The 13,994-nt window shown below is 48.6% G+C and overlaps 1 protein-coding gene across 1 annotated transcript; it reads right to left on the reverse strand.

Annotated features, from left to right (window-relative positions):
- Positions 1-534: 534 nt before the first annotated feature.
- Positions 535-13,096, reverse strand: LOC119099249 (developmentally-regulated GTP-binding protein 2). The gene is made up of 9 exons (XM_037222372.1): positions 13,044-13,096; positions 10,803-10,897; positions 9,737-9,897; positions 8,941-9,111; positions 8,236-8,379; positions 7,786-7,893; positions 5,362-5,519; positions 2,267-2,468; positions 535-982 (listed from the first exon to the last, which is right to left on the reverse strand). Exons 2-9 carry the CDS (start codon positions 10,864-10,866, stop codon positions 896-898), a joined length of 1,095 nt encoding a protein of 364 aa, XP_037078267.1. The 5' UTR covers positions 10,867-10,897; positions 13,044-13,096; the 3' UTR covers positions 535-895.
- Positions 13,097-13,994: the final 898 nt, after the last annotated feature.

Here is a 13,994-nt window from a genome sequence, read left to right on the forward strand (position 1 = left end):
TCTGGAAAAACTTCGGGGGACGGGGGTCAAATTGGCCCTACATCTGAGCACGTGTTAGCGTTACAAGTTCCAGTGCCAAAATTTCAGGAACAAGTTCATGTCATACAAATTTTTCCTTTAGTCGCTTTTTGCGCACAGTTGTCGGTGTTTGCGCTTGACGTATTTCCGTGCCGAAATTTATGGTAAATTCTTGCATTCGAAGTCATGTCATGTAGAAATCGTAGCGCTAGAAACTTTGCGACGTAGAAGTATTTGCGTCAGAGGTGTATTTGTTTGCCCCCGAACTTGCATAGCATGGATTACGTGACCGCAGCCCATTTGTATCGTTTCTTCTCGGTGGAGCACGGCTGGATCACAGGACTAATATTCTCAGATCTCAGAATTTAGTAATGACATAATAATATTCTCAGAAGATAGTAATGACATGCTGAGCAGCGGCCAGATCTGCCTTTGCTTTGAATAAATGCGTCCTAGGGGCACGCTCTTCTTACAACCACTGATACTTTTTTAGCTCACCTACCTCGCTGGCAGATCCTCTACATAAACTAGGCCGCTTTGCTCACTGACCACCCGGCTTTTATTGACACGGCATCAAGCACCAACAAAACATCCACTGAGAACCCCGTGCATTGGCAGCGTCCTCGCACAAGTACAAGAACAATGTCGACAGTTCAGCTGGAGATGAACGGGATCAGTTTCCACGACTAAACCCACCGCTGCGCGTGGCGCTCGCCAACGCCTTGACTCCACGACATGCCTCCTGACGCACCACACCGCGGCGCAACTTTCATGTGCACCACGCACATATCACCAACGCCCAGAGCGATACCACAGACAGGGTTCGGCGCTTCGTTTCCCAGTCAGACGGAAGGCACGGCTGAGGCGCCCTCTCGCCCTATTTCTTCACGATCTGGATGACATCTTCGTCCTCGACAACGTGGGCCAAACCGACCCTCTGCGGACTGTACTTTGTGCTCCGACCCTGCGGCAGGCGGTGATCGTCAAACATGGCACAGGATCTCTAAGCTCTCTCGTCTTCCGAACGCCAGTGTCACTGGACGCATCATTCACATCGAGAATGACGAGGGCACCTCTCATAACACGAAATCACGACCTTACGCATGTTTAAATCGCGCTGTGCCAGCACACACGAAGCAACCGACGACGCGTTATCGAAAAGTCTCGCTCACAGATTACTGGCGTTACAATTCCAAAGCCGATACAACATGGAAAAACTGTGGCCACCCCTGCAGGCTGTCACATGAATATTCTGCAGCGAATGTATGGGCCTGCTTACCGCCCTACATGCGGCTGAAGACAGCTTGAAGGTGCACTGGAGTCAACCAAACCACACAATAATGCAATTTTGATCATGTTCAAAGCACGCGAGTGGGCATGCACTTCCATGCAGTGGGGGCACTTCCATGTCAAGAGAACAGGCCACTACACATGCACTGGCGGCCAGGCCATGAGCTGGAACGGCCAAACGAAGCTAGTGCGCCGCTGGGGGCAGCGCTTTGACAATGCTGGCGGTGAAACGCATTACGCAAACGCGCTGGCGGTTACGCAGAAGTCTGTGTAACCCCGCTAGGAAATAACATTTTGAGTAACGCACTTTTTACAACGTAAAACAAAATATGCTTTCATACGCTTCGTGACAAAATCAGATGAATCAAAACATGTACTGACCAAATACTTTAACATCATGCCATATTACTGAAGGGGCTACGTACAATGGCTATGAGAGGGGAGCTAGCACGGTGAAATGGCAAATCCAAAATATCGAAAAGATTTAAAAACAAATACTTGCAGTATGAGTCGGATGCACCTCATATAGACGCATGCATACATCGGCGCATCAGAACCTCAAGTGCTGCTCATTCCGATATGTCCAAGGACATGATATTATGACTTCGCGCCAGTGTGCTCGCACCACGCGATTGATGTGTGCGGTGCGCCATGGGTCCGCTCAGCGAGACTACGCTCCCTGACTGCAGAACCTGGCCTGCAGTGTGTGCAATCCAAGCGACGGATCAAAACTCCACCGGCCATAAGCACACAAACATCGCCCGCGGGCATCAACAAAGCAGCCCCAAGCAAGCAGCAAGCGTCGCTAGGGAAGCCCGAACAGGCAGGGTGGCCGGGTAAATAAGCAGCAAGCGTCGCTAGGGAAGCCCAAACAGGCAGAGTGACCGGGTAAATCAACAGCAAGCGTCGCCAGGTAAGCGCAAACAGGCAGGGTGGTCCGATGGCGTTAGGTACTCACCCAGACCAAGGCATACTTGAAGACAGCCACGATACTACGGTGGACGGTATGACAGACGTGCTCCACCGAGCTGTTTCGCCGCATGATGATGGCGTCGTTAAAGTCTGGATGCCTGCCCGGCTTCTTGGTGTATATGCGGATTAGCGCCAGCATGTCCCACATCATGAACAGCAGATAGTCCAGGTTCAGCTTCATGTTGCAGCTGCAGCAGCAGGTGGATGTATCAGGGGCATAGCACAAGCCAGGAGAGCTCCGCAACCCAGTCTCACTGGATCCGTCATCCAAGAATGATCACGCGTTGTCAGTGGCTTTGCAAAGGGGTCTATGAACTGGAAGAGCTGTCGACGGTCAAACGCTCTCACACGCGCGATCGAAACATGCAAGGTAGCATGCCACCTTTTGTACGTCTTATACGGCACGTATTGTTAGATCAGACGCGTCCGATTTGATAACACCAGTTTTTTTTTAAAATCCTGAATTAGTCTGAATTTCTACTTGGAGTAGCCAATCGAAAGGAAAAAATCTCATGTATGTTTCAATATTCTCAATCTGATGTTTGCAACGCAATAATTCGTAAAAACGCTTGCATGATAGATGCAGCGAAAGCCTGAAACACTATTTAGGTACTGATACATGAAACCATTGTACCATTATCACGCAAATTTCACGAAACGTTATACTATGGCTTTAATTTCTCCTTATGGCTTTCCACACAATGGCTATTTTCGAGGCGCATTGGCTTTGGGGAACGGGAAACAGATTATCGCATGGTCCATGGCGACGTACGGTTCAAACTCTGACGAATGCGTTTTCTCGGCAATTGGCATCCGCACGCTGTGGCGATCGCAAACATGCATTTACACTGACTGCATTCATACCAATAAAGGTGCCACTTGTAAGCTCGCGAGCCCGCAATGTGCGAGTGAAAACAGCTCAAAATTGGTACCGTCACAGCATCGACAGCCCTCATCAGCGACGGCCCCATGCCGTTGTCATGACGACAGCGGTTGTGACACCAGCAGCTGTCGCGGACACGTGTTTTGGTTAGTAGCCCCAAAGAGCCACGACTAGTACGACACGGCAAATGCAAAGGAACCACGCCTTTACGAGAAAACCGGAACAAAGCTCGCGATAAGTCAAAAACCGTCGTAAAGCTCCAATAACGAGAACACGCTGGGGTCAGTGGTAGTTCCGTCGGGTCAAGTTGATGCCAACATATGTCGCGTCATTGTTGAAACCGAGAAGGCTGCTTAAGCTTTATGTAAACACCTGAACCTGGTGATGTAATAACCGTCACCACGTATGCTCGCGTGTGTCTGGGCGCAGGTCGGGTGCAAGCAGCCCATGCACAACGCCCCTTTACAAAATGCTTCCAAGAATAGCTTGCTACCATGCATACAATTATGACGCACGTTTTCCTCTATTTTCAGTTCACTCTAGCGATAGAAATATCGGTCAGCCTCCACGTATATCGCTATGGTGTGGGGTATAGCCAATCGACGAGCCGGGGCCGCCGTTTACCTATGCTCTCCGGGTTTGGGTCGCTTTGCACGGGTAGCCGGCAAACAACCTCGCCGGGCCGTACATAATGGTGCTGGTCCGACGGGCGACGCTAGTGGACAGGACACCGATGCACGGGGCGTTGCGATTGTGACCCCAAAAGTCACGGGACTGTTGGAGGCTCCATAGCCGTCTCACTGCGGTTGGGCAGCCGCTCCGCGGCCGCATGTGGACACCCGCTTTCACTAGCCAAGGAACACCAAGTAGCTTTAAGGGTCCGTAAGCGACGGCGTCTCTTGTGGCCACGTACAGGACGCCGTACGCACAGAGGGTCCCCAGGATGGCAAGATGGGACCTACTGAGCGTCCATAGGTAGTTCTGTCTGAAATATGGGAACTGTCCGAGCTTCTAGTCCGGCAAAACTCCGCACAGCGCAGGTTACCGGGGATCGAGGTTCCAAAGTGCCCCCCCCCCCCCCCCGCCCCCAACGGGATTTCGTGTCATGGCTGCGTGTGTCTGCTACGGCTGAGATACCACACATGGGGAGGCAGCACAGCAGAGGCGCAGCCTAGTGTGTGTGTGTGTGTGTGTGTGTATGGGGGGGGGGCCTTCCCTAGGTGTACATTTTTTTCGGCACGGATGTCTCCCGACAGGAAGTGATGCCTAATCCCCGAACCCCTCCCCCTTAACAAAATCTGGATACACCCTGCAGTTTGGCCTTAATCAGTCATATGTCATATTTCACAAGTTCACTTATAAACGCGCCTGCACGCAAAGTGCAATTCACTTTCTTTCCTTCTCTTCGCTCGCCGTTGTACTTCACGAAAGCTCTGAACTTCCCACTTAAATTACATTTTTCCGATTTTCCACCACTCGCGGCTCCAGTTCCTTAAACATACGCATCGCGAACTCTGACTACACTTTCAGGCTGCCAAAAAAATGGGTGTAATGTTGTGACAAAATACCAAAAGAATAATTTGGACTTAAATCTAATCAAACTAAATATCCTCTGTTCGACCTCGTGCCACGGGAGCCGTCTGAACCCCGTGCCCCGGGAGCCGTCTGAACCCGTGCCCCGGGAGCCGTCTGAACCCCGTGCCACGGGAGCCATCTGAGCCCCGTGCCCCGGGGAGCAGTCTGAACCCCGTGCCCCGGGAGCCGTCTGAGCCCCGTGCCCCGGGAGCCGTCTGAGCCCCGTGCCCCGGGAGCCGTCTGAGCCCCGTGCCACGGGAGCCGTCTGAACCCCGTGCCACGGGAGCCGTCCGAGCCCCGTGCCCCGGGAGCCGTCTGAGCCCCGTGCCCCGGGAGCCGTCTGAGCCCCGTGCCCCGGGAGCCGTCTGAGCCCCGTGCCACGGGAGCCGTCTGAGCCCCGTGCCCCGGGAGCCGTCTGAGCCCCGTGCCCCGGGAGCCGTCTGAGCCCCGTGCCCCGGGAGCCGTCTGAGCCCCGTGCCACGGGAGCCGTCTGAGCCCCGTGCCACGGGAGCCATCTGAGCCCCGTGCCCCGGGAGCCGTCTGAACCCCGTGCCACGGGAGCCGTCTGAGCCCCGTGCCCCGGGAGCCGTCTGAGCCTCGTGCCCCCGGGCAGCACGACCCACCTGACGACCACCGAATTGGGCTGCCGCGCGAGCCGGTCCACCTCCTCGATGCTGACTTGATCGATCTTGTTGTAAACGTAGAGGCAGGGCAGGTGCACCCGGTTGTCCGAGATGGTGTCGATCAGCTGGTCGGCCGTGCAATCCTCGCGGAATATCACCTGCGGCACGACAGGTCACGTGGTCCAGACCAGGACAGCAGTGACGTTCAGACCGACGACAGCGGCACGCTCAGAGGCGGACCTCAAGATTTGGATCACGATTTCAGGAAGGACGTGACACATGCACTCATGTTACGCCGAATCAACATGTGCACCTGAAGTCGAGCGCGCAAATGGCAGATGTGCTGAGTTTGCTTGGATTGGACAATTTCTGACGAGCGATATGACAATAACGGCAAAAACATTCAAGAGAATGGTGATATGCCCTTCCCTTCAGCTACGCAAGCGAAAGCTGCGGAGCTCACGAGATTCCACGACAAAGTGCTACAACAAAAGCGGTGGTCCTACGGCGTAACTTCTACTGACAGTACTTATAACGACACAAGTGCTACGCGACAAAACTTATATCGTACAAATTTATACTCACCATTACCTCTACGGCAAACATTTATACAGTCATTGCTTATACACATTACTTCTACTACAAACTCTTGTACACTGAGACTGTACAACAAAACTTATGGTTCACAAATTTAGGTTCTTCATTACTTCTGTTACAAAAACATAGACAGTCGTTATCTATATACGACCTTGCTCCTACTGCAAATAATTATACGCGACATCAGTGCCACACGACTAAACTACTTCAAAAACTTATTCCCGTCATTACCTCCACTGCGGCAACTTATACAGTCGTTGCTTATACACGACATTAATTCAACCGCAAGTACTTACATGCGACGTAAGTTCTACACGACACAACTTATCCTTCCATAATGCATGACTGCCATGACTTTTACTGCAAAAACTTGCATAGCCTTTACGTTTACAAGACATTATTTGTAACGCTTGACCTTGCTGTGGGGTGCAAAATGCGTGGACACCTATCAGAGGCATGGGAACAATTCGCAGGTAAGGCCGGAGCCCCTAATGGGCAACACTACAATTACGTGTTTGCGACGCTGGTCCGAAGAGTTATTTATTCATTATGTTGTGTGACTGTTTGCAGCGCTTGACATATGGGCAAAGACTGCAGTTTGGGTAGCCAAATATCAAGACTGGCCCTATTTTTTGGTAAAAGTAATATTGAGTTTCAGCGAAAACGCCAGGAGTGTAATTTCCTGCCCGGCCGTGGACCTCATCCTCCACTCATCTGCCATAGGAAGGTGAATCATATTCGGGGCAAACGCCGTGTTTCATGTATTATGGCGCAAGGTTGGCCGCTTTTCCCTGCTGAGTCCCCAAACTTGATCTGCCACACTACGAAAGTGCACCACGCGTTTTTCAGCAGAAAAATATCGTGTATAACTATTGTCTTTGTGGATCTGTCAATCACCATATTTACAGCGGCAATGATATATCGACACGATGGATGGGCATCTGCAGTGTGATTTCGCCCAGCCAAGTGCCATGCCATAGCATACCAGCCATGTGTTCGCTCCCTCCATGATTTTGGAGAGGCTTATGCTATGGGCTAGAGCACTGATGGGTGTAACTTGTGGATTACAGCCTGTCTCTTATTGCACAAACGTCTTACATCAGTACCGACCGAATAAGTAAAATCACTGACATATGAAAACTTAATAGGTTTTTACAGTAATTATGATGACGGACATAGGCTTTTTACAGTTCGTTATATTACTTTTCAAGTTTTGTTGTGTGGCACTAGTGTTACCTTTAACTTGTCGTAGTTGAAATGATGTCGCGTCCAGGTACAGACCGTGTAAGTCTTCGCTTTAGAAGTGATAGGTGGCATAAGCTTTTGCAGAATAAGTTTTGTCGCATATAACTCATGTTGTGATGAGTTTTTGCGGTAGAAGTAATGCCGAGAATAAGTAAAGGCTATTCAAGTGTTTGCGGCGGACGTAATGCACGCATATGTTTTGAAGTCTAAATGTTGTCGTGTAGCATTCATTTCGTGTGTGCGTCTTTGCAGCAGAAGTAATTTCGCGTCTAAGTTAAGTATTTACAAGCTTTTGCAACAACCTCATGTCGCATATAACTGATGTAGCACTCCTGTCGGCAGAAATTTTTGCCGTAGCACTAACATAGCAACACCGCTCGCGGAATACGCCCTCAACTTCAAGGTCATATTAACTGAGGCACACTCGTGGTATCATATTGAACGGAACAGTTCCAGAATCTTAATGAATGCCGCGTCACAAGTGCGCACACTGTTCCCACAAACACAGCAGAATGATCGACATTCGTAATGCGCAGGCGTATGAAAATGTAGAATACTTACAACTCTCTTCGAAAAACTGACCTCAGCATTAAATATCTTGTATTCGTGGAGTATAACTTGCACTAGCTTCTCATCAACCTTCGATAGACTACAGGTGGCATTGAAATGGATTCCTCCAGCCTTCTTTTGCTGTGAACACCAAACATGTATAAATGACACACGAGCAAAACATAAAGTGGAATAAAACTAAAACTGGAAGTCATACTAATAAACTCAAAGCTGAACTGTCGACGCCAGAAGCTGAGTGAGACGTCTCTAGGCCACAAAATCGCAAATGCGCCGGAAAAGCAACGTGATCCTCAGACAGTGGTTGCGCGCCACACATTTAGAACCATTTGTCGTAGGTGTCGTAGTGGAAGAGCAGTACACCAAAAAGGCACACTGCAAGAACCCTATCACACATGACACGGAACGGGACGAACGGACACCGACAACGATCCGCCGAATCGTCCATCGTGTCTGCCCACCCACCTTGAAGTAGATGCCGGGTTTCGGCTTGTTGAGTCGGATGCCGACGGCCTCCAGCTCCTTCTCCAGCAGTTCGCGCTGCACCTCCGACTTGGTGGCGTCCAGCATGATGATGACCAGATCGGCCGTCCGAGCCACGGCGATCACCTGGACGCGAGCGAGGCGCGCGTCAGGGGTCGGCCGGTGCGCGGACGGCACCGTCGGCACAACAGCTGGCGGGCACACGAGCTGACTGACGGAGGCCACTGCAGGCAGCTGGCCGGCTGACCACTGGCACAGCATACAAAGCGAACGACTGACGGTCAAGCAGACAGAAGCTGCTGTCAACAAACTGAGAGTTGTTACAGTTAGCACGATTTAGGCACCTGACGCGCGAGTGAACAATGTATGATCCACTCAAAACTGCTGGCAAGTGTCCAGCCAACCGCCAACTTAAAGATCAACCAACCAACCCACATGTCTCCCCTGGCGCCCGCCAAAGCCCACGCAAGCATGATGACACACTGGAATTGCGAGTGCATAATGTCACGTGTCAGGCCCAAGTGGCGACCGCGTTATCACCAAAATGCTGACATCCACGACGCTCCTGTTTTCTGGAGCGAACCACTGACCACAAATAGGAGCCAGATCGGCGCTTAGTGGCGACTGGTGAGCCAGCCCAGGCCAGGCCGACTGTAGCCACGTCCACAGCCACACGTATGCACAGACCTGTCTGCCGCGACCCTTGCCCTGCGCGGCTCCCTCGATGATGCCGGGCAAGTCAAGCAGCTGGATGTTGGCGCCATTGTACTCGATGACGCCCGGAATGCAGGTCAGTGTGGTGAACTCGTAGCTCGCCGTTTCCGACTGGGTCTTGGTGAGAGTACTCAACAGGGTGGACTGGAACGAACACAGGGCCTCAAATACGAACATTTCGCTAGCCAACGGAAGCGGGGGATTCACACACCAGCGTCGGGACACGTTGAAGCATAATCGAGCTCGATGGCACCTCAGGTGGTTCCAAAGCGCCTAAGATAACGTACTATACTTCTTGCTAAAAAAAAAACAGTCAAACGCTGCACGCACTTCCTATGTTACTGCACTCGAATAACACCGGAAAGGACTTGACGTGGTTAAGCGCAGATGTTCTTAGTTTTTTAATTGAACTTAGTTTTTTAATTGAGTGCATGGTTAAGCGCAGAGGTTCTTAGTTTTTTAATTGAATACAAAACCCACCAAGCACCTCAACTGATATGCCTTTTTCACATTTTTGTGATTTTTCGCGTGAGTCATAGCTTAGAGACTGACTTTAGCATGTTTGAACGTTTGTCACGCGGCCCACACATTTAGCTTACAGCCGCGGAGCTATGCTTCGAGGCCTCGGTTCTGCTGGATTAGCTTCGGTTTCTTCTTCTTTTCATGTTCCTGATCTTTGATAGGCAGCAGAGATTGACACGCTCCATGTCAGAGCTGCTACGACACGTCACCAAACCGATGCTAGCACAAAACAACTGTTTTATCTCACCTTGCCGACTGAGGGGAAGCCAATCAAAGCAACGCGAGCATCACCGGACTTGAGCACGTCAAAACCTTCTCCCTTCTCTCCCTTCTTCCCCTGTGGCTCCAGAAGCTGGGTCCGGTATTTGGCAAGCTTGGCCTTCAATAATCCGAGGTGATACTCAGTGGCTGGTGGAACAGAGCATCTGGTCAATGACACATGCTCTCTACTGTAATCCAAGGTGATACTCAGTGGCTGGTGGAACAGAGCATCTGGTCAATGACACATGCTCTCTACTGTAATCCAAGGTGATACTCAGTGGCTGATGGAACAGAGCATCTGGTCAATGACACATGCTCTCTACTGTAATCCAAGGTGATACTCAGTGGCTGATGGAACAGAGCATCTGGTCAATGACACATGCTCTCTACTGTAATCCAAGGTGATACTCAGTGGCTGATGGAACAGAGCATCTGGTCAATGACACATGCGCTCTCTACTGTAATCCAAGGTGATACTCAGTGGCTGATGGAACAGAGCATCTGGTCAATGACACATGCTCTCTACTGTAATCCAAGGTGATACTCAGTGGCTGGTGGAACAGAGCATCTGGTCAATGACACATGCTCTCTACTGTAATCCAAGGTGATACTCAGTGGCTGATGGAACAGAGCATCTGGTCAATGACACATGCTCTCTACTGTAATCCAAGGTGATACTCAGTGGCTGATGGAACAGAGCATCTGGTCAATGACACGTGCTCTCTACTGTAATCCAAGGTGATACTCAGTGGCTGATGGAACAGAGCATCTGGTCAATGACACATGCTCTCTACTACCATGCCAGTAATTAGCTTATCGCACAAGATAACACATAACCAGGTTCAATCTATCCCGTAGCTGGGATGAGATTGCAGTGCTAATAGAACATAACAACAGCAGCACATGCCAAAAATACACCCAAAAATATCTGCCCACCATGCCAGGCACTTGTCACACTTTTTTTTACATAGCAGTGCGTCTTCAGTTCAGCATGCACTGTGACTTTCAAAGCCGAAATTGTCTACTAGCACCACACATCACCAAAATCATACCTTTATTCTTTTGTGTCCGACCAATTTCCCGTTCAATCTCGGCGATCTTCTCCAAGATGCCCATTATTGATAGCTGACACCTAGCGAAATATAGTCTGGAATGGATGAACAGAGTATTAGTCACAGAATACGCAATTTTTCATAAAAGTCTATTGAGCTATGCTTCCCATAACACCCGCCCAGGTGGCCGCTTGGATATTCTTTGCTCGGGTGGGGTTGGGGGTCAAATTGACCCCACTGAGATTTTAGAAACTAAGAGAGCTACAGACACCAAATTCACAGGGTGTGTTGACCTGTATGTGAACTCACTTAGGTCACAGTTTGAGGTTCCTAGGTCATGAGCTTCAGGTCAAATAAGGTCATACAAGGACAAATTCCAGGTTGGTCTCCAAAAGTCCCCTAGAACCTAGATAACTGTTTTAGGCAAATAATCACATACTGATCTAAGGTCAGCGACCTTGTTTGACCTTTTCAAAATCATGGTGATCACAATCATGCAAGAGTGCTTTGAATTTCACATTTGGATGAGCAACAAAAATTACACTAAACAGAATGTTCCTAGAAACAAAATGTTGGCCTAGGTCATTCTATGTCAGTGAACTATTATGACCATTAGCAAGTCTATGGATGGTGTATAATGTGGTTCCTGTTATCAACATTCAAAATGAGCGCAAGGAACTACCCCACACAGCAAGTGCTAGAGCAACAAAACAAGTTGGTTTTGACCTTGACCTGACCTTCATGTCTGACCTTATGTCAATGCCATTTGTTCATTCAATGGCTATGTTGCCTAAGGAAGTATCTCAGATGTATGGCTTTGTCTAACACTCCATTGCTGGATCAGGTTGAATGATTCCCTACAAATTGCCTTGACTGAAACCATGGCCTGACTTTGATCTGCCATGGGTCAGTGACCTTACAGAGTACATCTAATTTTTTTGGCCAACTGACCTGTTATCCAGTTGTCTACAGCTATGCAAAATTTGGTGGGGCTATGCCAAACTTCACCAATCAAATATCACACACACTCAGACAGAAGCTTAATATTTTATATGACCATAATATTACAAGGATTACCAAAAGTTTCCCACCCAGACACACTTTACACTATGAAAAGCTCTTTAAAGCATTACATGGGACTTTGCTTTTCAGGGCTTTACAGATCAAAGCTACTGCAGTAGACTGAAACTTGAAAAAGTATGCTGCAATGGGAGGTCACCACAAAGACCTCCTACAAAGAATAACATATTGTTTGAGACAGGGCATCAATGATACAGATGGGATCGATGCTAGGTCCAACCTCACAAGCTGTTGTACATGTGCATATAGAATTCCAGCCAAAAGGGCTCTCTGACCATTGCCAGATGTCATTGAGTTCTGAGCAAGACTACATAGTAGACAGATTTCAGCCTAATAAGGCACATCTTCAGTCTTCAAAAAATCCATCTGATGTCCTAGATGCCTACATGAAATGTGTGTGCAGGAGCCCTGGGGATACAAATGTAGAACTCAAGCTAGACCAGACTGAACTAAATTTTTCAATTTTTTCCATGAGAAAAGTGGTTATTTAGTATTTCTCCAGAAACTAATCTACAATATCACAATTTCTTGAGACACTTGCCCTTTTAATGTTGACAGTGGTGCAGAATGTACACCAAAATAAGAGTGCTCTGATTTCCAATGTAATGCTCTGAGGTTCTCACCATGCTTTCACTGCTAACAATGCATGTCCTGTGTACCACATATTAGTTATGGTCTGGTCAAAACTCATTGCCTTCAAGCATTGGGATTGTTTTGAACCTGCTAAATGCATGCAAGGAGACTCCATGCTCCATGAAACTTCATCAACACTGACCAACTAAAAGGCATCAATATTACAAAGCATACACCTATTCTCTAAATATGGCTACATAATTCATCACTGTGCAAATTCAAAATAACCCCAGTTACATCTACACATGGCCTCTGCCACGAGTTAACTTTACATGGTGATATCTCATCAGCAACCTAATGATGATGATGAATGTGGTCTTAGGGCAAGCCGACTCAGTTACCTAAGGGTGAAACTCGAAAATAAAGCACAATGAAGATCTTTGTCATGAAGGAACGAAGACGGTAGAAAATGGACAATGGACATCAGTTTAATATCCTCTTGTTCCAATGAGCTACCCACACCGCAACACTTTCACACTAAACAGGTCACCAATAACAGTCGCGAAACAGTGGAGAGCAGCCACCTACTCTCACTGTAAAAACAACTGTCTGCACCCAAGATACAGCACAATACACACAGGGGCTCGCTTGTGCACTCAATGCTGGTCACCAATACTGACGCGATAAATACGATTGCGGCATAAAACGTGAACGCTCTTGGTCACGAACGAAATTTTCCATCGCTGATTGGCTGTTAGGTAGGTAAGTCGTAATGAAATTAGGTCGGTAAAATGCGTAAAAAATCTTCTTCACATTTATGATGATGATTTTAAGTTATAAAAATAGGCTTTTTGTCAATTTCTATGTGAAAACAAGGCAAAACTCCTTAACCATGCGTTATAACGGAATGCATTTTACATGACGTCACTAAAAATCTCTGTCCATCAAGCCCATACCGAACTCCTGCTGCCGAACTGGCCACTAAAATGGACTAGAGATTCAGAAATCCTTGATGTTGCGCCCATTCACGTTTCGGGATACGGTGGCGGGTTGGGGGGCGCCGGGGTTATAGGTAAGTGGTGGTGTGGAATCAGCCGCTACGGGTCTGACAGAGGTGGATATGATACTGTTTGTATTAACAGAACGTCCTTAACTATGTTGCGTAGCTTGCCCGCCTTTTCTGACGTCTTTCCCCCGGTACCTGGTTATGCACTGCTCGCGCTTGGCGAACATCTCGCCCTGGATGCGCTGTTTTATGTGTGACTTCCCAAAAAGGCAATATCCGTCGGTCCCTATGACCTGATTGAGCTTGAGGTTCTAGAAAAATATGGGTGTTTGGTTTGTCATGTGAAGAAGCTCGTGGTATTTCACTATTACACTTAGATGTTTAAGATTTCATGGTTGTGGCCCTGTTTAATTTTAATATCATCCTTCCTGGCCCTCCTCTCCCTTGCAAAAGTTTAATAAATCAAGCCCTGCTTCCCTTCATGCATGACATTAATTTTGAATGGACTATAATGCTAATATTTTGCACTGCAA

This window comes from Pollicipes pollicipes, unplaced genomic scaffold (genome assembly GCF_011947565.3).
Source record: "Pollicipes pollicipes isolate AB1234 unplaced genomic scaffold, Ppol_2.1 Scaffold_4740;HRSCAF=5597_pilon_pilon_pilon, whole genome shotgun sequence".
Lineage (NCBI taxonomy): Eukaryota > Metazoa > Arthropoda > Thecostraca > Pollicipedomorpha > Pollicipedidae > Pollicipes > Pollicipes pollicipes.

What these genes read in the sequence shown, in the direction of transcription:
- LOC119099249 (XM_037222372.1), bottom strand. Translation starts at nt 10,866, where the DNA reads ATGGGCATCTTGGAGAAGATCGCCGAGATTGAACGGGAAATTGGTCGG. An exon ending in TCGGACACAAAAGAATAAAG is followed by an intron (nt 9,898 to 10,802) that starts GTATGATTTTGG and finishes CTGTTCCACCAG; the next exon opens with CCACTGAGTATCACCTCGGA. An exon ending in CCCAATTCGGTGGTCGTCAG is followed by an intron (nt 2,469 to 5,361) that starts GTGGGTCGTGCT and finishes CTGCTGCTGCAG; the next exon opens with CTGCAACATGAAGCTGAACC.